The following is a 24,228-nucleotide window of genomic DNA, read 5'->3' as shown; positions in this document are numbered from 1 at the left end:
AGCACAGAACAGTTTGTTGGCCCAGGATTGTTTGTGGGGTTCACATTAACTTTACCCAAAGAATTTGGTCTTTGTCCTTGGTTCCTGAGAGAACCTAAAAACTTCGAAATTTCGTTTGTGATCAAGGGTCTTTGAAGAGGCCTCCTGGCCACATCTGAGGGTTTAGGTAGGGGCTGGCCAGGCCAGAAAGTCCACACCCCATGATATCAGTGACCTCAGGGTGGGGGGCGGGCTGATCCAATCAATCAGGATGGCTACCGAGGCCCCAGTACAGGTTCTCGACCTGGAGGCTCCAGGGGCTTGCTGGTTGGTGAGGCATCAAATGTGTGGGGTGGGGGTGGGGAAGCAGCTTCAGGGACTCGGAAGCTCTGCGTTGGGAACCCTCCCCTTGCGTCTTTGCATTTGTATCCTCTGTGCTGTGATAAAGCTCTAATCCTAAATACCATGCTTTCTGTGAGTTGTTCCCCCAAAGTATTGAACCCACAGGAGTCGTGGGAGCCAGCATGTCAGAAGGAAGGGGGCCCTGGGGACCTCCTAGCCTACAGCTGGTATCCTTGAGGGTTAGTGGGAAAACCTGGAATCTGCAGCCAGTGGGTCCGAAGTGAGGGTGTTGTGGGGACCCCTGAGCTTACAGCTGATGTCCTGAGGGGTAGAGGGAACCACAAATCTGCAGCCAGCAGGTCCGAAGTGAGGGTGTCGTAGGGACCCCTGAACTTACGGCCAATATCCTGAGAGTGTAGAGGGAACCCCTGAATTTGCAGTCAGCAGGTCCGAAGTAAGGGTGTCATGGGGACCCCTGAGCTTACAGCTGATGCCCTGAGAGGTAGAGGAAACCTCAAATCTGCAGCCAGCAGGTCAAAATTGATGGTGTCATGGGGACCCCTGAGCTTGCAGCTGATATCCTGAGGGGTGGAGGGAACCCCTGAGTTACAGCCAGCAGGTCAGAAGTGAGGGTATTGTGGGGACCCCCAAGTTTGCAGCTGGCATCTGTCTTGGTCCGACCTGGCAGTCTGGAGGACAGTGCCCTTTTCCTCGTGACCTCTGCCCTCACTCTGGGTGGCTGGGGGAGGAGGTGCCACGTGTGCAGCTGGGGGCAGGAAGGAAGTGGCAGAGATCCGAAAAGTGAGGTTTTGATATATATCCTTACAGTTGGTGTCAGAGGCGATGATTTTGATTATTTTTATCCTCATGGGGGGCACTGGGTAAAGTTATTAAAATTAAGGTGATCTTACCAACGTTGAATGAGATGTCTCTTTTTTTTTCCCCAGATGGTTAATTTGACATTCGCTGTTAAAGAACCGTCTTGGGGTGCCCACGATTTGCTTGAGGGACTTAAGCAAGGATTTCTGTTCTTGAGAGGCTCAGAGTTTACTCTGGGAGATTAAAGAACTTATAATAAGGGCGATTTGCCAGCAGACGCAGACACAGGTGGAGTTACCAAATGCAAGTTGTAGATTCTTGGGCTTTGGGAACGTGGGCTCGGGCCGAGCAGGCTCCTGGAAGATGAGCTTTAAGCTCCGGTTCCCATTGCTGTGGACTCGCTTCCGATTCATTCCCCACGTATTACAGAGTAGACTGTGCTCCAGAGGGCTTTCCACGGCTGATTTTTCCAGAAGATCGCCAGGCCTTTCTTCCGAGGTGCCTCTGGGTTGGTTCGAACCGCCAGCCTTTCAGTTAGTACTGGAGCACTTAACCGTCTGCGCCACCTAGGGACTCCATGAGCTTTAAGCAAGGTGTGAAGAAAAGTGTGAGGCTTCAGAGCTGTGAGTAGGTGTTGGCAAGCACACATGGTTGTTAAAAATTGTAATAAACAGGTCGTTGTTCTCAACTCGTCTTATTCTGGACCAAGTGGAGATTAGCTTAAGCTGCTTAAAGGCCCTACTGCAAACCTCTGTGAGAGTCTCCTTTAATACCCATGGCCATCCCATAGTGACCCTGTGGGTCAGAGAACTGCTCCATAAGGTTTTCAAGGCTGTCATCTTTACGGTGGCAGAGTGCCACGTCTTTCTCCTGCAGAGTGGCTGATGGGTTCTAAACGCTGACCTTTTTTTTTTTTTTTTTTTGCAGTCGAGCGCTTTAACCACTGCACCACCGGGCTTCTGTCTTCTTTAATAGACCTTGTAATTTCTGAAGTGGCACCAGCGCAGCAACGTGTCACCAGGTCTCCAGCTTAGCCTGGGAAGTGGTGGGCCCCTGGGTGCACTGAGGGGGTCTGTACAAGCTCACCGATGGGCAGGGCTCTCGGTGGGCGCCTCCACCAGGCTCAGCCAGGCCACCTCGAGTCCATTCAGAGGCTCAAGCAGGGCTGTGCCTCCACACCAGCTTTGGAGACACGATTTTGTTACTTTCCACGAAAGTAAACACAACCACGCCAGGACTACTTGGACAGACAGGGCTTTTTGTCTTCGTGTGCCGAGTACCTTTCTGATGTCTCCCTGGCAGCCGGGGGTGGCTGCCGCGAGTAGCCGCCTCTGGTTTACTGCTGAGCTGGTCTCAGGGCTGCACAGCAAGAGATGACCTTCCATGAGGAACAGGCCCCAGGACCATTATTCTGGAGCCCAGCCAAACCTGTTTCCACGGTGGAGAGCATGCTCCCCTGTCCATCTGCTTCCAACTTCTAGCCCCAAGGCATGCATTCATTGCTCAGTGAGGATTCCCAGGAACGACAAGGGACGGAAAGAGAGAGGTTAAGCTCGGGCTTCTTCCACCTGTATTCTCTGTTCTCATTTCTCTTTTTGATTTTTCTCCCCCTTTTTTTCTGATCTTCTTTCCAGTGTTGTATTCTCCCCTTTGAGGCCCCTGGGTAGTGCAAACCATTTGCAATTGGCTGCTAACCTAAAGGTTGGCAGTTTGAACCCACCCGTGGGCACCACAGAAGAAAGACCTGGCAATCTGCTTTCATAAAGATTGTTGTTGTGGAGTTGATTTGGACTCATAGCGACCCCATGTGACAGAGTAGAACTGGCCCATAGGGTTTTGTAGGCTGTCATCTTTACAGGAGCAGACCTCCAGGTCTTTCTCCCCTGAAGCCACTAGGTGGGTTTGAACCATTGACCTTTCGGTTAGCAGCCATGCACTTAACCACTGTGCCACCAGGGCTCCTTCCATAAAGATTACAGCCAAGAAAACTCTATGAAGCAGTTCTACTCTGTACACAGGTCGCCTGAAGTCAGAATCGACTCAACAGCAGTGGGATTTTTGGACCTCCCCTCTAGCCATTTGAGAACTGGGAAGCAGGTGTGCCCTTGCCCTGTAGCCGGGATCCTAGGGGGCGGGCTGTGTAAACTGTCCCCTGGGGGCCCAACTCTCTGCACTCTGGGCTGATGGTCTCAGGAGACCTGGGGATGGAAGTAAACCCCAGATGAGAGCAGCTAGAAATAGGCACAGCCTGGGGGTGACAGGGCTGACAGAGTAGTTGAGCAAGTCTCTTCGGAGGTTTGTGTACGGAGGTGTGGGGTGGAGGAGGAAGAGCTGGAAGAAAGGTGAATCCAGGAGCTGCAGTTACAATCCAGGGGAAGTGAAATGCACTGGGATTTGGTGGGGGCCATGGAAAGGGAAGTAGGAGGCCCAGCAGGCTTTGGCGGCTGGATTTGCATGGGGTGGGAGGAAAGAGGGCTCTGGTTACATCAATACTGGGGCCAGGGGTGGGGGGCAGTGGTACCCTGGGGAGGGAGGGTGCAGGTGTGTGGGAAAGACAAGGAGATTAATTTCTATTTGAGGTCTTTGGAATGAGGGCCTACAGGTTGTAGTTAAGCCAAGGGCGTGGCTCATGGGTGGGAGCCAGCGGGGCGAGGTCAGGCTGGAAGAGGAGCAGGTGGCCCCCCTCAGGGGCTGGTGGAGGGGTGGTGGCAGCAACAGAGACAGCTGGGTTAGCCTGGCGACCTCATCCAGGAGGAAGAAGGAACCGAAAGTGGGCCGGAATGGGTCCCTTAAGGGTTCAGCAATTGTACAAGTAAGCTGAGGCCAGCAGAGCCTCCGCGGCCCAGGTGGTCTGGGCAGGGGCAGCCGCCCCTCTAAACTCACGGTCTGCGTGCCCCTGGCTGACCCCCTGCAGCCCTGGAGATGGACGGGATGGAGAGGGGCTTGGGTGTGGGTGGCCAGGATCCAGACGTGAGCCTGCCTGCCAGCCAGAGTGCAGCCAGCCGCCCCCGGCTCTTCCTGACAGGACTGTGCTGCTGGGGTTTCCAGCCACCAACAAAGAGATGTGACAACAGTGTCCAGCTGGCTGGGGCGGTGTCCCTGGGAAGCCAGGACTGAGCCAGGAAGGGAGAATTGGAGACAATGCGTGCAGGAGTGGCCATGTGCCTCACTCGGGGTGCCTGCCCCCCATCTGTGGGACAGGAGAGCCTGGGAAGGCCTTTCTGCCCCGCCATGCTGTGGTGCAGAAGTGGCACTTTTTTTTTTTTTTTTAATTTTGTAGTTAAAGTATACAGAACAAAACATTCGCCATTTCAACATTTTTTACGTGTCTAGACAAGGAGCCCTGGTGGCACCGTGGTTAAGCGCTCAGCTGTTGGCTGTTCAGACCCGCCGGTGGCTTCCCGGGAGAAAGATGTCTCCATCTGCTTCCTTAAAAACGAGAGCCTTGGAAACCCTATGGGCAGTTGGTCACACGGGGTTGCTATGAGTCAAAATCAACATAACGGCACCCAACAACAAGCTCAGTGACATTCATTATGTTCCCTGTGCTGCCAGTAAGGAGCCCTGGTGGCGCAGTGGTTAAGCGCTCAGTTGCTAACCAAAAGGTCGGCACTTGGAACCCACCCGCTGCTCTGTGGGAGAGAGATGTGGCAGTCTGCTTCCGTAAAGATGGCAGCCTCGGAAACCCTATGGGGCAGTTCTACTGTGTCCCTTAGGGCCGCTGTGAGTCAGAATCGACCCGATGGCACCCAAGAGCAAGTTCAGTGACTTTAGTTATATTCACTGTGCTGGAAGTGGCATATTCTTGGCACACGGAAGGGGAGGGACCATAAGGTGGGCAGAGTGGCACAGTTGTCACTGTGTCAGGACTTCCCTAACCAGCGTGGATGTGGTGGCCACCAGCCACTGGCCCAGCCCCTTGGAAGGAAGCAATGAAAGGAGGTGTCACCAAGCTTGAGCACCTGCTCCATGCAAGGCAGAAGGTGAGACCGGCCCCGAGGTTCCATGCCAGCTTGCTCAGGCCCCTCTGGGAAATTGGCCTTGGGAAACCTGGGGACACAGCCAGGGCCCTGGGAAGCAGAGCCAGGAGGCTGGGTTCCACGAGGGCGTAGTAGGCATGCTGACCACATTGCCAAGGAACTGGATCAGGGAGAGGGGAGACTAGGAGGAGGGACACTTCCTGGGGGGGAGGGCTCAGCCTGGACTCCCACCCTTGATAAAAAATACTGCTCTAACCCTTACGGGTCACTCTCCATCTCCTTGTCTACGATAGTGGAAACAAAACTCTCAGACGGTCACAAACAGCCAAATGGTGGAGTCTCTTGGCAGTGGGGTGCCGAAGTGAAAGGGTGAGAGTGCGTGGATCAGCATGGGTGTGCATCCAGAGTATAGCGTGGACAGAAAGCAAGTTGCAGAAAGACGTATATGGTATAATAGCGTCTGCATAAACGTAACACACACAATAGCATATACTTTTTAGAGACTCAAACACAGATGGGAAAGATAAGTTCGAAATTCAGGGTAGTCTTTACCTCTGGGGATGGGAGAGAAGAGAAAGGGCTGTGGAGACCGCCTCAGTTTCCAAGTGCTGCTATGACAGAAATACCACAAGTGGGTGGCTTTAACAAACAGAAATTTATGCTCTCATGGTTTAGCCAAAAACTAAACCTGTTGCCATCGAGTTGATTCCGACTCATAGCAAGCCCACAGGACAGAGTAGAACTGCACCATGGAGTTGTCAAGGACCAGCTGGTGGATTTGAACTGCTGACCTCTTGGTTAGCAGCCAGGTTCTTAACCACTGTGCCACCATAGCTCCCCTCAGAGTTTAGGAGCCTAGAAGTCTGAATTCAGACCTCTTGGTTAGCAGCCAGGTTCTTAACCACTGTGCCACCATAGCTCCCCTCAGAGTTTAGGAGCCTAGAAGTCTGAATTCAGGGTGCCAGCTCTAGGGGAAGGCCTTCTCTCTCTGTCAGCTCTGGGGGAAGGTCCTTGTCTCCTTTCAGCATCTGAGGGCCTGACATTCCCTGGAGATCTCCATGTGTCTTGGCATCACTCTTCCCCTGGGTCTAGGAGGTTCTTGGTGCAGAGATCCTGGATCCGAAGGATGTGCTCTGCTCCTGGCTCTTCTTTCTTGGTGGTAGTAGGTCCCTCCCTTTCTGCTGGCTTCTCTCTCCTTTTATCTCTTGTAAGGTAAAAGGTGATGCAGGCCACACCCCAGGGAAATTCCCCTTACATGGATCAGGGCTATGATCTGAGTAAGGGTGTTGCACCCCACCCTAATCTTCACTGATACTGTTAGGTGACACTGCCCGGTCCTGTGCCATCCTCACAAGAGGTGCTGTGTTTGAGCCCACTGTTGCAGCCACTGTATCAATCCATCTCATTGTGGGTCTTCCTCTTTTTCACTGACCTTCTACTTTACTGAGTATGAATCCTCATTATCGTAATGGACAGCTCACTCCCAAATGGGACCATAACCACAGGTAGAGAAGCTAGGATTTTCAGCACTTCTCAAAATGTAGGATAATCAAATCACAAAGTGGAGGACAACCACACAACACTGAGAATCATGGCCTAGCCAAGTTGACACTTATTTTGGGGGGACACAATTCAATCCATGGCAGAGGCTGTAGCTGATGTTTCATTTCTTTAAAAAGGGGGGGGGGGCGCGTTCTGAAGTCACTGTGGCAAAATGTCCCTATATGTTCAAGAGGGCGCTCTCTGCTTTTCTGTATGTGTGTGCGGTATCTCCTGATTTCAAACAGAAAACAATCGTGTTTACGGCACTAATGCTGCTGTAACAGAAACGCTACAAGTGTATGGGTCTAACAAACAAATTCATTTTCTCACAGTTCAAGTGGTTAGAAGTGCAAATTCAGGGCGCCAGCTCTAGGGGAAGGGTCTCTCCGTCTGTTGGTTCTGGGGGAAGGTCCTTGCCTCCTTCGGCCTCTGTAGCCTTGGTGTTCCTAAGTTCCTTGGCCACCTTTACCTGGCGTCTTTCCGGGGCCCCACCCTTTGTGTTGCTCTTTTGATAACTCAGAAGTGATTAGGACACACCCTACACTGATAAATGGCCTCATTAGCATAACACACCTTACACTGATAAAAAATCATTAAATCCCTGGGTCCCAAAAGGGATTGCACAGGTATGCTGTTGTTAGGTGCCAATGAGTGGATTCCCACTCATAGTGACCCCATGTGTGTACAACTGCCGCAGAGGGTTTTCTTGGCTGTAATCTTTACGGATGCAGATGACCAGGTCTTTCTCCTGCGGAGCTGCTGGTGGGTTCAAACTGCCGACCTTCTGCTTAGCAGCCGAGTGCATAACCACTGTGCCACTAGGGCTCCTTGAACTTTGAAAAACCAAAAAAAACAAAGACAGAAAAACACCAAACCCGTTGCTGTCAAGCCAATTCCAGCTCATGGCGACCCTATAGGACAGACTAGAACCGCCTCATAGGGTTTCCAAGGAGCATCTGGTGGATCCGAACTGCTGACCTTTTGGTTAGCAGCTGTAGCTCTTAGCCACTGCGCCACCAGGGCTTTGAAAAGTGCTCTCTAAATGTGAGAGATTTAGCCCCAGCTTCAGCGGATGCGTTTTATTTGATTTTAACACATTTTAAGAAACTATTGTAGAAGTTTTCAAACATACACAAAAGAAGAGAGACTGGCATTAGGGACCCCACCTGGCCCTCAGCCAGCTTTACGGATTCATGCCCATTACTGTTCTGTGCCTTTATCTAGTATCCCGCCCCAAATAATTTGGAAGCAAGTCCCAGACATGATAAAATGCTTGTTTTATCATATGTGTTTCAGTTTATATTGCTAAAAGATAGGGACTTTCTAGAAAATAACCGTAATACCATATCACATCTTGAAAAACAAACGAACAAACTTGTTGCTCTGGAGTCGATTTCAACTCATGGCGACCCCACGTGTGTAGAACTGCCCCATAGGGTTTTCTAGGCTGTAATCTTTTTCAGGAGCAGATCACCAGGCTGAGCTACTGGTGGGTTCGTTCGAATCACCAACCACTTAACCACTGCGCCACTAGGGCCCCTCATTTGAAAATTGTTGTTGTTGTTGTTATTAGGTGCCATCGAGTCAGTTCTGATTATAGCGACCCCGTGTACAACAGAACGAAACACTGCCCAGTCCTGTGCCATCCTCACAACTGTTATGCCTCAGCCCATTGTTGCAGCCACTGAGTCAATCCACCTGGTTGAAGGCCTTGCCCTTTTTCACTGGCCCTCCATGTTACCAAGCATGATGTCCTTCTCCAGGGGCTGATCCCCCTTGACAACATGTCCAAAGTACGTGAGACGAAGTCTCGCCATCCTCACTTCTAAGGAGCATTCTGGTTGTACTTCTTCCAAGGCGGGTTTGTTTGTTCTTTTGGCAGTCCATGGTGTATTCAATATTCTTCACGAGTACCATAATTACTTAGCAGTAATTCCTTAATGTCATCAGCAAACGCCTAGTGAATGGGGTGAAGGGAGGAAAAATTCGTCCACACAGCCCACTGCCCACCCCCCCATTACATCATTGAGAAAGTTTAGGGACACGTGGTGTCAAACCAGTTCAGGAAGGCGGAGATCATGCACCTCTGGTGCCAAACATGAGCTGGATAATAAATCCCCCCCTCATTGGCTTTAGGTGTGGAGGTAATAACCAGCCCCCACCCACCCACTCATTGACTCTTAGGAACCAGGACCAAAGGCCACATTGTTTACTGCCAGGAACTTCCACACCTCCCAGTACATAAAAATAGATAGCACTCAAGGTAATGAGGCAGTGTTTTGATAAAATCTTTATTGAGCTCTACACACTATGCATACAGTCTGCCCACTTCGAGCGTACGATTTAATGGTTTTCAATGTATTCACAGAGCTGTACCGCCATCACCTCTGTCAATTTTTGAACATTTTCATCACTCCCTAAAGCAACCCTGCACCCTTTATCCATCCCTCCCAATACCTCTGCCCCGACTAATCGACTTTCTGTCTCTCTAGATTTGCCTCTTCTGGACGTTTCATGTACGTGGAATCATGTCCTGTGTCATCTTTTGTATCTGGCTTCTTTCATCAAGGTTCATCCGTGTAGGAGCGTGTATCAGGACTCCATTCCTTTTTACGGCCGCGTAATATTTTCCCGCATGAATAGACCGCATTTTATTTATCCATTCGTGTGTTGACGGACATTTGGGTTGTTTCCTCTTTCGAGCAATTAAGAACAACGCTGTTGTGAACATTCGCGTACCTATTTTTGTGCGGATGTTATGTTTTCACTTCTCTTGCATCTGTACCTACGAATGGAATTGCTGGGTCATGTGGTAATCCTATGTCTAACCTTTTGAGGAGAAGCTCTGGTGGCGTAGTGGTTAAGAGCTACGGTTGCTAACCAAAAGGTCGGCAGTTCGAATCCACCAGGTGGTCCTTGGAAACCCTATGGGGCAGTTCTCCTCTGTCCTATAGGGTTGCTATGAGTCAGGATAGACTCGACAGCAATGGGTTTGGTTTTTGGTTTAATCTTTTGGGGAGCTGCCAAACCGTTTTCCACAGCGGCTGCACCGTTTTACATTCCCCCCAGCAATGGATGAGGGTTCCAGTCTCTCCAGATCCTTGTCATACCTTGTTCTTATCTTTCTGATTCCAGCCACACTAGTGGATGTGACGGGGTATCTCATCGGAGTTCTGGTCTGCATTTCCTGGATGGCCACGTGAGGCAAGCAGTAGCCAGGTTTTCAGGCATCAGGATCAAGGGTGGGATTTACTCCCAATAGATTTGCATAGGGCTTCTCTAGCCCATGTTGTCGGGCTCACCAATTCCTGCTCAGGGCTCGAAGAGAGGGGAGAGGGGAGGTAGCTCCAGGCACCGCGTCTTGGCTGCTGCAAAACTAGAAAAACAACGTGTCCATTTTAGGGGCATTTAGGATTCAAGGTTGCTTTGAGTCCATCAAAATAAGCAAATCCCAAGTTAAATTAAGATAGTTCTGGCCAGAGTGTGTTCGTCCTGGAAAGGAAGTCGTACCTCTTGCCAGCCTATCTCATTCTCCTGAGAAGAGGTTGGATTCCTCGGCAGCATCGGATACGTACCTTCTGATAGAATCGGCTACAAACACTGTATTAATCTGCTGGCATTAGCAGTCCCTTTGTGTTCTGTATAAAGCCCGGGAAAGATCTGGTAATTATTTAAACAGTAACCTGTCCCGTAGTTTTATTTGCCGTGATGTGGTGCGCACTGTGCGGAGTTAACTCGGTAACACCTGCCTCGGCCACTTGGTCAATGTGGATGCAGAAGGCTTTGGGAGGGATGGTGAGGAGGTAACCTGGAGACTCTGGGGAGATCTTCAAACCACTTGGGTATCTTTCTGAGAAATGGATTCGAGGCTGTTTGCTTCAATGCCCTCTCCAACATTATAAACCCAACTGTGGGACGCATTTGTCTACAACTGTGACTGCTTTCTAAAATGGAGTCCGTTTCTTCAACATTGACCAGGCAACGGATGTTTACCCAGTGCCACTAAATAATTTGTAAATGCTGTGGAGTGTTTTACAGATTGCTCTAGGCCACAGTTATATAGCTCAGAAAAAACGCCTGGTGGTCTGCTTCTGAAAAATCTGCTATCGAAAACCCTGTGGAGCCCAGTTCTACTCGGACACATGTGGGGTGACTGCGAGTTGGAGTTGACTCCATGGTTAAGGCTACGTGGGATGGGATGCAGTTGTGCCGACTTCCTCTTTTCGTCACCCACCCCAGCCTTTCCTCAAGACACGTCACCCACCCCAGCCTGTCCTCAAGACGCGTCACCCACCCCAGCCTGTCCTCAAGACGCGTCACCCACCCCAGCCTGTCCTCAAGACGCGTCACCCACCCCAGCCTGTCCTCAAGACGCGTCACCCACCCCAGCCTGTCCTCAAGACGCGTCACCCACCCCAGCCTGTCCTCAAGACGCGTCACCCACCCCAGCCTGTCCTCAAGACGCGTCACCCACCCCAGCCTGTCCTCAAGACGCGTCACCCACCCCAGCCTGTCCTCAAGACGCGTCACCCACCCCAGCCTCTCCTCAGACGCGTCACCCACCCCAGCCTCTCCTCAGACGCGTCACCCACCCCAGCCTCTCCTCAGACGCGTCACCCACCCCAGCCTCTCCTCAGACGCGTCACCCACCCCAGCCTCTCCTCAGACGCGTCACCCACCCCAGCCTCTCCTCAGACGCGTCACCCACCCCAGCCTCTCCTCAGCACTAGGTTCCTCTGGTGACATTTCAAAAGTAGGAGGTTATCCATATGTGAATTCTCGGCCACCACGGGCATCTTCAAGCTCGAAGTCCAAGCGTCCGTTTCCTCAGCAAGCCCACCCAGGTGCCTCTGAAACATGTTTCCACCGGTCAGCCTCCCCTCCCCAGCGTCCCCACTCCGGGCCAGGCCCCGTCCGCACTCTGCTGGCACATGGCCCAGCTTCTTCCCGGTCTGCTTCCTTGCCCCATACTCAGTGCAGAGTAGGCTTCTTTTTTGTGTGTGTGTATATTTGTGTGTGTGTGTCTGTGTGGTAAATATATGAAGGAACCCGGGCGGCGCAGTGGCTAAGCACTCAGCCACTAACTGAAAGGTCAGCACCCAGAGGCTTTGTGGAAGAAAGACCTGGTGACCTGCTCCTGTAAAGATCACGGCCAAGGAAACCCTATGGAGCAGTTCTGCTCTGTCACATGGGGTCACTATGAGTCGAAAATCAACTCAATGGCACCAAACAACAACAACAACATCCATTTAGTACTTTGCGTCAAAACAGTGTAGACAGAGATAGCAATATAGCACAACCCTCAGAGGGGAGAGGAGCCAGCTCTGGGGGGAGAGGACGACTGCGTGTGGAAGAGGGTGAGGTGACTATGGTGGGTGGGGTGTTGGAAGGACTGTGAGGGGAGACAGAATAGATCGTAGGTCTCCAAAGCGGTTGAAACGAAGTGTGTTTTCTTTTGCTGGCAGGGAAGCGAGCCCGGGAAGGGCTGTGCCCAGAGGTGAGGTAAAATACCCTGGTAACTGTTCAGTCCTTTGAATGTTGGAGACAGTTTTGTTTCAGTCAGAGACTCTGAGGAGGAACACCCAGACCCGACCTCAGAACACCCGCTCTTGAGGACTCGGCCTGTCTTATTTTAATGAAGTCCCTCATGGTGGTATCTGTAGCTTAAAATAGCTCCTCAGAACAGCAGCCACAGGCTCGGCAGGTGAAGGCGTTGGGTGTTAGGCCCAGCGTTCCTACCTGAAGGTCAGGGGTCAGGGCCATTGTGGACTTGTGTGAGGACCTGTGGGGTTTCTTCTAGGCCAGCCTCGGGGCTGGTGAGCTAGAGGAGGTAGATAGGCCTTTGCAGACTAAATTGCTGAACAGCCACTGGCTTCCATAGCAAGCTGGGTACGGACTGAGCTGTTGGCCTGGAGGTACAGTTCCCTGGAATGGCTAGGGCCTGGGCTGGGGGAATCCCATTGCCTGTGGTCTAGGAGGTGGGGGATCCCTGCTCCTGGGGTCTGGAGGCCGCAGTGGGGGTGAGGGATCCACAGGCTTGGGCCTGAAGGCCGGACGAGGGGCTTAGGGTCCCCAGCCTCTGTTGATCATCCAGGGTTTCTAGGCAAAAGGCAGCAATTGTTGATACAGTGCTGATCAGGGGATAAACCACAAAACGAAAACAAAGCCTTTGCCGTCAAGTCAATTCTGACTCATAACCCTCTAGGACAGAGTAGAACTGCCCCATAGGGTTTCCAAGGCTGTGAGAAAGATGTGGCAGTCTGCTTCCATAAAGATTTACAGCCTTGGAAACCCTGTGGGGCAATTCTACTGAGTCCTGTGGGGTTGCTATGAGTCAGGATTGATGCATGGGCAATGGGTTTGCTTTGGTTAATCTTTATGGAAGCTGACTGTTACCTCTTCCTTCCGTGGAGCAGCTGGTGGCTTGGCATCGCTGACCTTTCGATTAGCACCTGAGTGCTTAACACTGCACCACCGGGGCTCCTTGGATGGGGGACTAGGGTGTAAGGTATGGTGGCTCTGAATTGGATGTGTTCATGAAAAATATTACGTCTGTTAAATGGAGAGGAAACACTTAGCCAACTAAATTTCTGTGTAGGGGATTTTCTACAGTCTTCTTCCTTTCCTCTCCAGGTGACCATTCACGATGGCAGAAGCTCACCAAGCCGTGGCCTTTCAGTTCACCGTCACCCCAGACGGGATCGACCTCCAGCTGAGCCATGAGGCCCTTAAACAAATCTATCTCTCTGGACTTCATTCCTGGAAAAAGAAGTTCATCAGATTCAAGGTTTGCAGTTCTTCATTTAAGTTTATGTGATATTCGTAGTCCCTGGGTGGTGCCATTGGTTAATGTGCTCGGCTGCTAACTGAAAGGTTAGAGGTTTGAGTCTACCCATAGGTGCCTCGGAAGAACGGCCTGGCGATCTACTTCCAAAAGATCGGCCATTGAAAACCCCAGAGAGCACAGTTCTACTCATACACACGGGGTCGTCATGAGTTAGAGCTGATTCGCCGGCAGCTTTTTTCTTTCTTTTAATAACATTCACTTTAATATCTAAGCAATAGTTTTCTAGGTGCTGTCGAAATATAAGCATTTCAGAGTTATAACTAGCACATAGTTTATATCTCTGTGGTACCTAGTTTTTGAACCACTTCCGCATATATTGGCTTGCTAAATTCTTGAAGGAGTCCTGTAAGGTAAGCAGGGCAGATCGGTGAGGAAACTGAGGCTCGGAGAGGGTGAGTGGGAAGTCTAGAATCCACATCTCCTGCTCTGAGTCAGGGATCTGTTACACCTAGTGGAAAAAAGGATTTTTTTCCAACTTTGTAAACATAAACGATTTTATTTAATAAATATCTCGCCAATAAAATAATTCCAGCATCAAAAAAATGTCCATGAAAATTCACATACAGTTAACTTCACCTGTTTTCTGTTCGGCTTGCCCGAAAAAGTGGGAAATTCACCCTTTTAAGTACAAGAGTCATTTACATTTTATTCTTTTGTTTTTAATTCACTTTTTAAAATCACAGAAGCAGTGAATGCGTGTTTGGAAAATTTAGAGGAGATGAAAGAACAGCAAGACAGAAGTGAGTGTGTTGACCACCCCCAGGGCAGCTGCTGTTCAGAGTTTGGGGTTTCCATCTTCCTTCTCAGAGGGTAGCACAGAGAGGGTTTGGAGGAGCTGGAGGAGCGGGCCACGTGACATGGGTGAGAAGGTGGGCGAGCCCCAGCCTGGCAGGAGTGTCCTGGGCTCAGCAGTGGGTCCTTGGCCCCATGTAAATGATGGAGTCACACCCCGTCCCCTTAGCCCTTGGCGTTATCCTCCAGCAGTGGAGGAGGGCACCACCTACTGGGGAAAAACCAGGGAGGCAAAGCTAAGCTCCATCAGCTTGAGGATTTGGCTGAGGACTGGCCCTTTTACCTTCAAATCTAAGAAAATGGAAGTGCGGGTGCAGAGGCCTCTCCATCATATTCAACCCAGTGAAAATATTGTTCTGATTTTAAAGACCTTAAAGTACAGTTAGGAGTCTCTGGGTAGCTCAAACAGTCAAGTGCTCAACTACTGACCTAAAGGTTGGAGGTTCAAACCCAGCCGGTGGCAGCACTGTGAAAGAAAGACCTGGCGATCTGCTTCCATAAAGATCACAGCCAAGAAAACCCTGTGGAAGCACCATGAGTTGGAATTGACTTGATGGCAGCGGGTTTGGTTTTTTTTTTTTTTAATACACCTAGGAGGCCTTGGGTAACAAAAACGGTGAAGTGCTCAACTATGAACCAGGAGGTTGGCAGTTTGAGTTCATCAAGAGGCACCTTGAAAGAAAGGCCTGGTGATCTATTTCTGAAAAGTCACAACCATTGAAAAGCCTGTGGAGTGTAGTTCTACTCTGACACACCTGGGGTCGCCAGGAGTCAGAGTCAACTCAACAGCAGCTCTTCTGGTTTTTATAGTATAGCTGAGCAGGCCAGATGTGAAAGTACGTGAGCACGCATAGCAGGTGGTTTACTAGGCGAGACCCGGAACGCGCAGAGGGGAGGGATCAGTGAGGGCCGCCGGAGCTGCTTCCGACACCAGGGCCTTGGTGTGCTTCAGAAAGGACTGGGAGCGTCACGAGAACAGGGGACTGTTTAACTGCAAAACTCCCCTCTCTCTCCTGCTTCCCACCCTTCATTTATTTATTTTTTTTTAATTCTAATTCATTTATTTTTTAACCGTTTTGTGTATGAATTAATTAAAAAAAATTTTTTGTTGTTGATACCACATGTTTTCATTAATGGATGCTGAATCAAGGAGCATTTCTGAAATTTTGTTATGAAATATGGATTTTGATACATATTATATAGGCACACATGTCCCTCTGGACTCGGGGGGTAGGATTATGTGGGACACATGTCCCTCTGGACTCTGGTGATAGGATTATGTGGGATACAGTTGTCCCTCTGGACTTGGGGGGTAGGATTATGTGGGACACGCATGTCCCTCTGGACTCTAGGGATAGGATTATGTGGGACACAGTTGTCCCTCTGGACTCTGGGGGTAGGGTTATGTGGGACACACATTTCCCTCTGGACTCTAGGGATAGGATTATGTGGGGCACAGTTGTCCCTCTGAACTCTGGGGGTAGGATTATGTGGGACAGATATATCCCTGTGGGCTCTGTATCACCTTCTGCATCCCTGGACCCGTGCGTATAATGTATGGTGCCTAAAAGTGTGATATTCACGGGAACTCTCAAGAAACTCAACTTCTGAATAATGCAGAGGAACAGAAAATATACTTACAAGGCTTAGCTCACTGAACAAAAGCAAAAGAGACAAAAGTTTGGCACAGTTGCGCCTTCAGGATACAACACCTCACACCATACACTCTAGAAACAGTAATTTGTGACACACGCCTGTTTCTTCCATGTCAAACAGTTATACAGGTCCCCACCTGCCGGCAGCACCTACTGGCAGTGGTATGGTAGCTTACCAATAAACCTGAGAGGTGGAAGTTGTAGGTGGGCCCTGTATGTCCCGCTGCTCATGAGAGGGTTGAAAAAATTTTTTACTTCAGAGAATGTGAAAAGACCCCCTTTGTGTAAAGTCTCTTTCTCCTACATCTTCCAATAATTGAAGATCCAATAGGGCTAAATTTAGGGATGTGAGTATCTTCTAAGGGAATTCAGATAAAAGGGGCTTTGATAGTTTTTAAAATCCATTGTCTTGTTCTCATCAGTATCTTATCATGATGGCTTTGGTAAGCAAGAATTTTTTTTTTTTTTGAATTGGAAATTTTCAAACATACACAAATGTGAAGAGAATAGATTAGCAACTCTCTCTGTTAACCTCCCAGCGTTGATCTTCAACACTTCACCAATCATCTTGTTTCATGGATCCTTTCTTCTCACCTTTCTTTTGCGGGGGGTGGGGGGGGGCTGCAGCATTTAAAGGGGACTGTATGGGAAACCCTGGTGGCGTAGTGGTTAAGTGCTATGGCTGCTAACCAAAGGGTTGGCAGTTCGATTCCACCAGGTGTCTAGTTTGTCCTATAGGGTCGCTATGAGTCGGAATCGACTGAAGGGCACTGGGACTGGTGTCGGGGTTTTGGAGCCCTGGTGGCACAGTGGTTAGGAGCTCGGCTGCTAACCAAAAGGTCAGCAGTTCAAATCCACCAGCCACACCTTGGAAACCCTATGGGGCAGTTCTACTCTGTCCTGTAGGGTCACTATGAGTCAGAATCGATTCAACAGCAACAGGTTTGGGGTTTTTTTGGAGTGTTTTACAGCAAATTCTTGACATTGTAGGAGTTTCTCCTTTAAATACTTTGAGGTCAAGCAGGCATCTTGACCAAGGAGAAGTGAGGGGGTGACTTTGAAGCTGGGGTCATAGGCACCCTAGAGCAGAGCAGACTAGGGGAAGACTAGATGGCTTGGTGGCCCATCCTCAGCCGGTGGGTGTTGGGAGTCAGTCTGGGTAGAGCCCAGGAACCTGTATGCTAAACTAGTGCCGCAGGTGATTCTCAAGTCCTGGGATCAGCCTTTGAGAGACTTTCGGGAGGTGTTTGGGAGGTGTTTTGGCTCAGAAGTAGAGGAAAGGAAGAAGTTGGGAGAAAGTTGGAACAGTGGAGGTAACATTTCCAGCTAGTGGCAGTGTGTTGCAAACCATGTGCCTCAAACCATCTTCTCCCCATTGCCTGGCGCCTCACCAAGATTCTCAAGCTCTGGAGTTAGCTGGGAGGTCCCCGTGACTGGGGGCATCTGATTTAATGTGTATGTCTATGCAAAGGGCGTTGCTTACGGCTTGTGCTTGTTTTCAGAATGGAATCATCACGGGCGTTTACCCAGCCAGTCCCTCAAGCTGGCTTATCGTGGTGGTAGGCGTAATGTCAACCATGTACGCCAAGATCGACCCCTCACTGGGAATCATCGCAAAAATCAACCGGACCCTCGACACGACGTAAGTCATCCTGTGGCATCACAGATGATCCTAGAAGTGATCGAGGCTTCGTTGCCAGTGTCTGTCTGTCTTCTCAAATGTCATGCCTGTGGACACCTGCTGTTCCAGACTCACTGGAAGCTTTTGCTGGCTGTCCCCATGTAGGCTTGCTTCCTGTTTTCTGGACTGCTGTTAAGGTCCCCCAGGAGTTGTGCTCCCTCTCTCTGAAGCCCCAGGAGCATCTAGCCTGGCCAGCGGGGTTGCCAAAGAAATTTCTGCCCAGGGAGTTAGTTCCCAGCATGGTTGTTTCTGAGTCCATTCTAGAGTTCCAGCTGTGCCCCTGTGAACAGATTGCTGTGGGGCGCTCTGGGGTGAACCCAGACCCTTAGATCCCTCTCAGTGGTTTAGAGACCCCCCCCCCCGAGGGAATCCCTGTCATTCTCTCCTCTTGAAATTTTAGACTTTTCTAGGAGTTTGAAAGCAAGCTCTCTTTTTGCCAAGAGATTTGGCCCAGAGGTGCTCTTGTTAATTGAATTTTACTCCCTTAGACTCTAAACTCAGGGCAGGAATCCAGGTTTAAGCTGTGCATGTTGTTGGCTGCCACTGAGTCGATTCCAACTGCTGGCGACCTCGTGTGTACAGAGTAGAACTGCTCCATAGGACTTTCAAGGCTGTGACCTTTCAGAAGGAGATCGCTGGGCCTGTCTTCCAGGGAGCCTCAGGGTAGGTTCTAATTGCCGACTTTCAGCTAGTAGTCAAGCACCTAACCATTTGTGATACCCAGGGGCTCCCTGGAAGTGCATCTAGGTAGATATTTTTCTCTAAGAAGCTCCTGGTCCATGGGTCTCATGCAGGTGTGCTGGATTGTTCTAAAGGGTATGCTGGGCCATGAGACCAGAACTGGATGGTGCCTGGCTATCATTACTGAACATTTTGAGAAAAGATTCCATAGAAAAATCTTGATCAAAAGGGGGACAATGTAAAACAGAATTTCCAATTCTCATGGACTCCAGACTTTCTGGAGCTCTGGAGGCTGGATGAACCCCTGAAACTATTGCCCTGAGATATTCTTTAAAGCTTAAATCAAAATATTCCCTGATATCTTAAAACCAAACAATAGTTTAGCTTGACTAGTAGTAAAAGGTCTGTCTTGAGCATTGTGCTTTTTTATCAACTATTTATGTGAGATCAAATTGACAACAGCAACTTGAAAGATTAGATAGGAACTTTAGGGGGCAGTGAGTTTATGTTAATGAAGGAGGAACAACTTAGAAGAGGAGGGTGAAAAAAATAATAAAAAAAAATAAAGGGCACGCTGAGTGTTTGTTCAGTCAACATTGGCTGAACACCTCCAATGTCCTTTATTCCATGAGCTCTCAGATGTCCCTGACTCTGATCCAGGATCTCCTGTAGGTCAGTGCTCAGGCCCAGTGACCTCGCATAGGCGTGTCAGATGACCTCATGTAGACATAAGAGGTTGCCTTGCGTAGGCATCTCTATTGTATCCGTCAGGAGGTGTTCAGGGAGATTCATTTCTTGCCCAAGATCGCGGAAAGAAGAAATGGGAATCTATTCAATGCCAAAATTATTGCTTTCTTCAGTACAGTCATCCCTGAGTATCTGGTGGTTCCAGAACCGCCCACAGGTACCAAAATCCGTGGATGCTCAAGTCCTTTATGTGAAATGATGTAGTATTTGCATATAACCTACACACATCCTCCCTGAAGCTTTATTAATTTTTAGATTACTTATAATACCAAATACAACATAGATGCTATGTAAATAGTTGTTTCATCACCATTGAAGACTTGCTCTGGAAAGCAGCTTTTCTCTTCTATGAGTTTCTTGAGCTCTTCTGGGAAGCCTGCTGTGGCTTGGGCCTCAGCCGATGCGGCTCTCCCGTGATCTTGAAGTTCTTGAGGCTTCAGCGCTTTCCAGAGCTAGCCAGCCACCCCTTACTAGCTTGAAACTCCTTCCTCTGCTGCCCCTCAGCCCCTTCACACTTAGCCTTTGAGGGATTGCTTTGACCACTTCATTGCTTTCTAGTAGCCATTTTTCCCCAGAAACAAAGGGTGCGCAACACAAATAGCAAACCGATGAGACACAGGGCAAACAATGCTCGAACAGTGAGTGCTGGAGAGAGGCTGAGGGTCTGTGAAATGGCGGGAGGCTACAGCAGGGGATGCTTGCACACCACTTCATTCACGTGGATTCAGCATAGAGCTCGGCGTACAGCAAATTCAAGTTTTGCTTTTTGGAACTTTGCTTTTTTTTTTTCTTAAGCATTTTCTGTCCATAGTTGGTTGAATCTGTGGATGCAGAGCCGCAGATACGGAGGACCGACTCTAAGTCTCTTTTCAGAGAACCTTCCCGCGAGACAAACACCACTGCTGTATTGATTATTGAGCAACTGGACAGTGGAACACAGGGCTGTTACCTTGTTTGCACCTGTGACCCTTGCACTTGAATATGCGTTTTTATTTTCTAGTTTGAAAGCACTACAGTATCTTTGAAGCGTCCACAGATAGCTGGTGCCGGACACCTGATCCTTCTGCTGTTTTGCTTGCTTCCATTTGCAGACATTTTAGGTCTGTGACTGTTGTTCTGTTGCTAGTCGCTGTTGAGTTCATTCCGACTCCTGGCAACCCCAACTGTGCAGAATAGAGAACTGCTCCATGGGGTTTTCAAGTTTCTCGGAAGCAGATTGCTGGGCCTTTCTTCCGAGACACCTCTAGGTGGGTTCAACCCACCAATCTTTTGGTTAGTTGAGTGCGTAACCATTTGTGTCAGCGGTACTCCTAGGTCTATGACTAGAGAAATACCCACTGCCGTTGAGCAATTCCAACTCATGGCAACCCTACAGGACAGAGTAGAACTGCCCCATAAGGTTTCCAAGGAGCGGCTGCCAGCCTTTTGGTTAGCAGTCTGAGCTCTTAACCACTCTGCCACCAGGACTCTGACTAGAGAAATAATACTCCCCCAAGTCCATGTTTCGTAGTGGGAGGTTGTTGTTCAGGCTGGAGTTGTGTCTGGAAGGTGAAGTCAGACATGTGAGAGACATAACATAATGGGACCCAGGGTGTGTCCACACGCTTCCTGAGCCTGTGTTCTCAATGCCGGGATTGTGACCAAGTCAAAAATGCAGTTCCGGACCTTTGTCACTGAGCCCTGTTGGTTGTTTGGGTTTACATGTCATTTGGTCAAAAAGCAATAGGAAAATAAATTAGTAAAATGTGATCTATGTTAAAACTGACTCACAGAATTTCTTTCTGATGACTTTAAATAAAAGATTAACTGGATTTGACTTAGTGATGTGAATATTCGTATGAGTGCACTTCATCCAGACAGTGTTAACCAAAAAAACCCAAACCTGTTCCCATTGAATCAATTCCGACTCATAGTGACCCCATAGGACAGAATAGAACCTCCCCATAGGGTTTCCAAGGAGCGGCTGGTGGATTTGAATGGCCCACCTTTTCGGTTAGCAGCCGAGCTCTCGACCGTGCGCCCCCAGGGCTCCGACGATGTTAATACATGCCCCTAACTCCTGACCCTCATTTTGCAGAAGGGTCTGCAGAGGCGTTCTCCACACGCTGTTCCTTATTCATGGAGCCCCTGGAGACTCAGGAAGGGACTTAGTGCCCAGCTGAGGGACTTGTAATCGCCAGTTGGGTAACAAACCCTGGCTCATGCCTTTATTAGCATCTGCAGGGGACAGAATGAAAATTGCCTGTCATTTTTATGGAAGCGTGCCTGGGCTTGGACGCCTGCCGGGTTCCATAGTCTGGCTGGAGACTGGGGAAGCTGTGGAAGGGACTCTGTCACTCTCATCACTCGGAAAGCAGCTGACAGACCTAGGACACTCTGGGGCCCATGCCTCTCTCCTCCGGTTACTGATGGGTCATGGTCCGCTCACCTGTGGACAGGGCTCACCTGTGGGCACCCATTGTGTTGGTCCTGTGTGCTCTGCAGGCTGTTGTGAGTTCGATACAGATTTTCAGTTTCTCTCTAGCATGGGTTGCCTTTTCACGTTGGATTATATTTAGAAGTGTTAGCTATTTAAAGCCATTTGTAATCTGGGTCTTTAGAAGATTTGTTTCTTTGTCCCTCTAAACCTATTGTGGTAAACTGGGCCAGCGACTTCCAGCTTCCAGGCTGTTCTGGGACAATCTTCCTGAGAAGGGTCTCTGACATCCCAGGTAACAGCTTCCAGAAGCCAGGCAGCCAGATGTGGCCGAGGGGGTTTGTGTCTTGTCTGTCCATCCGCAGCAGCCTGCTATGGACTGTGAATTTAAATGAAAGTGTTTGCCGAAGCTCTTTATGGAAGCGCATGTATGTGTATAGTATGTATGTGTGTCTATACATGTACATATGTGTTATGTATGTGTGTGTCTGTACATGTACATATGTGTGTTGTGTGTATATATGGATGTATGTATATACGTGTGTGTCTATATGTAATGTATATTGTATATTTACGTATATACACATCCATCCACACGAGAAAGACCTGGCAATTTGCTCTTGTAAAGATTACAGCCTAGAAAACCCTATGGGGCAGTTCTGCTCTGTCACGTGGGGTCACTGTGAGTTGAAATTGACTCAATGAGACCTAACAACAACAACATATGTACATATATGTGTTAAAAAAATCCTGAACGTGTCATTTGTTTATGCTAAAATGCTCTTTGATTTTTGAGAATTCAGTATGTGTGTCTTTCCCCTTCACTGATGTAGTACTTAGAAATCTAAAGTGTACACTATCCAGAAAACAGCTTCTTAAATTCGTAAGTCTGAGTTTGCTTAGGAAGCCCTTGTGGCGTAGTGGTTAAGAGCTACGGCTGCTAACCATAAGGTCAGCAGTTCGAATCCACCAGGCACTCCTGGGAACCCTATGGGGCAATTCTACTCTGTCCTATAGGGTCTCTATGAGTCAAAATCAACTCGACGGCAACGGGTACATACGGGTAAGTTTGCTTGCTTATAGATTAGGTTATTAGAAAACAACATCGGGTTTAAAGTAGAGACTATAGTTAAATTTTAAGGGAAGATTTGGCAAGTTATAGAAAGATAAAAGTTTTGAAACCAAAGTATTTTACCTGGAAGATGTTTATTTCTATGTATTATAAAATTGGTGGTTTATGAATATTGGATATACCTTTTTTAGTTTAGGTGTTGGCTGTTTTAATAATTTGAAGCACCCTTAGCTATTTATGATTTTAAAAATATTTTCCAGTTTCTAAAACAACTCAAACTGAAATCAGAACCACAAAGATGTATGAATAGCTGCATTTCTTCTCATTGTTAAGGTCCACATTTACCATAAAATATTTAATTTCCCATCGCAACCGAAACCACTTTCTTTGTTTATTATTTAAATGATTATGGATATGAGCAACTTCTTCATTTATCCGTGATAAACAGTTCCACCATTCCTACCTCAACTAAACACAAGCTCCTTTTTTTTTTTCTTTTCCCATTGTTGGGAGAATTTTTTTTTTTTTTTTGCCAATTCAGTATTTTTTCATGTACAAGTCAATGACATTGATTATGTTAATCATGTAAAAACTAGCTCTATTGATTAAGTGATTTGTGCCAAATGATTTTGAATTTCTTATGAGTGATTGTAAAATCCAAAGGTGTGTTTGAGAGGAAACAAAACAAAACATAAAGAGCAGGGACAAACCGGTGAAAGCCCCCAGTCCAGGAGGTACGCATTGTTTTGGGGTGTAGTTTTCATCATGGGGGTGTGGTACAAGCTAGCAGTCTCACAGCGTTCCCTCTGTCATCATCCCTAGCCTCTGGAGGAAACCCACTGCCGTGGAGTCAGTTCCAACTTATAGCGACCCTATAGAACAGAGCAGAGCTGCCCCATAGGGTTTCCAAGGAGTGCCTGGTGGATTCGAACTGCCGACCTTTTGCTTAGCAGCCAAGCTCTTAACCACTGTGCCACCAGGGCTCCAGTCTCTGGAGAAAGATGTTTCTTTTTTCTGATTACGTGCATTATCCTTCGTTGGCTTTATAGACCTCCAAAGCAGATGGAACTGATTGATTTTGAGGTGGGAAGAAAATTGCCTGTAACCTCTTAGAGAGGTGGGTTCACACGAGCTTTCTCTGTTTGACACGGCCTGACTCCCACTTGGGGTTATATGTTCTTTATTTTGGTGAACAGGGGCTGCTCCATCTTTTTGTTGTTATTTGTTGCAGTAGAGTCGGCTCTGACTCACGTCTACCCGCCCCGTGCAACAGAACAAAACACTGCCTGGTCCTGCTTCATCTTCACGATGGTTGACGTGACAGTCCAGAGTTTCAGCCACTGTGTATTTTTAGTGCCTTCCAACTTAGGGGGCTCGTCTTCCAGCACTATATTGTACAATCTTCTGTTGTGATCCATAGGGTTTTTAACGCCTGGTTTTTGGAAGTTGGTTGCCAGACCTTTCTTCCTAGTCTTAGTCTGGAAGCTCTGCTGAAGCCTGTCCACCGTGGGTGATCCTGCTGGTATTTGAAATAGTGGTGGCATGGCTTCCGGCATCACAGCCACATGAAAGCCACCACGGTGTGACACACTGACAGATGGGGAGGGGTGGTTCAGCCTATCAGCACAGGTCTTGGTCAGTTGCAACCCACACCATCTTTTTTCCACACTAATGC

At 48.8% G+C, this 24,228-nt stretch overlaps 1 protein-coding gene across 1 annotated transcript in view; it reads left to right on the top strand.

Annotated features, from left to right (window-relative positions):
* CPT1A (carnitine palmitoyltransferase 1A) overlaps positions 1 to 24,228 on the top strand; it is an 89,310-nt gene that overhangs the window by 20,345 nt on the left and 44,737 nt on the right. The window contains exons 2-3 of the mRNA XM_049892723.1: positions 13,296 to 13,449; positions 17,459 to 17,598. Coding sequence (XP_049748680.1) covers positions 13,309 to 13,449; positions 17,459 to 17,598 — 281 coding nt within the window. The 5' untranslated portion in view covers positions 13,296 to 13,308. The remainder of the gene's footprint in view (positions 1 to 13,295; positions 13,450 to 17,458; positions 17,599 to 24,228) is intronic.

This window comes from Elephas maximus, chromosome 7 (assembly GCF_024166365.1).
Source record: "Elephas maximus indicus isolate mEleMax1 chromosome 7, mEleMax1 primary haplotype, whole genome shotgun sequence".
In the NCBI taxonomy this organism is placed as follows: domain Eukaryota; kingdom Metazoa; phylum Chordata; class Mammalia; order Proboscidea; family Elephantidae; genus Elephas; species Elephas maximus.
Note: the sequence above shows the minus strand (reverse complement) of the source record. Positions and strands in the feature narration are given on the sequence as shown.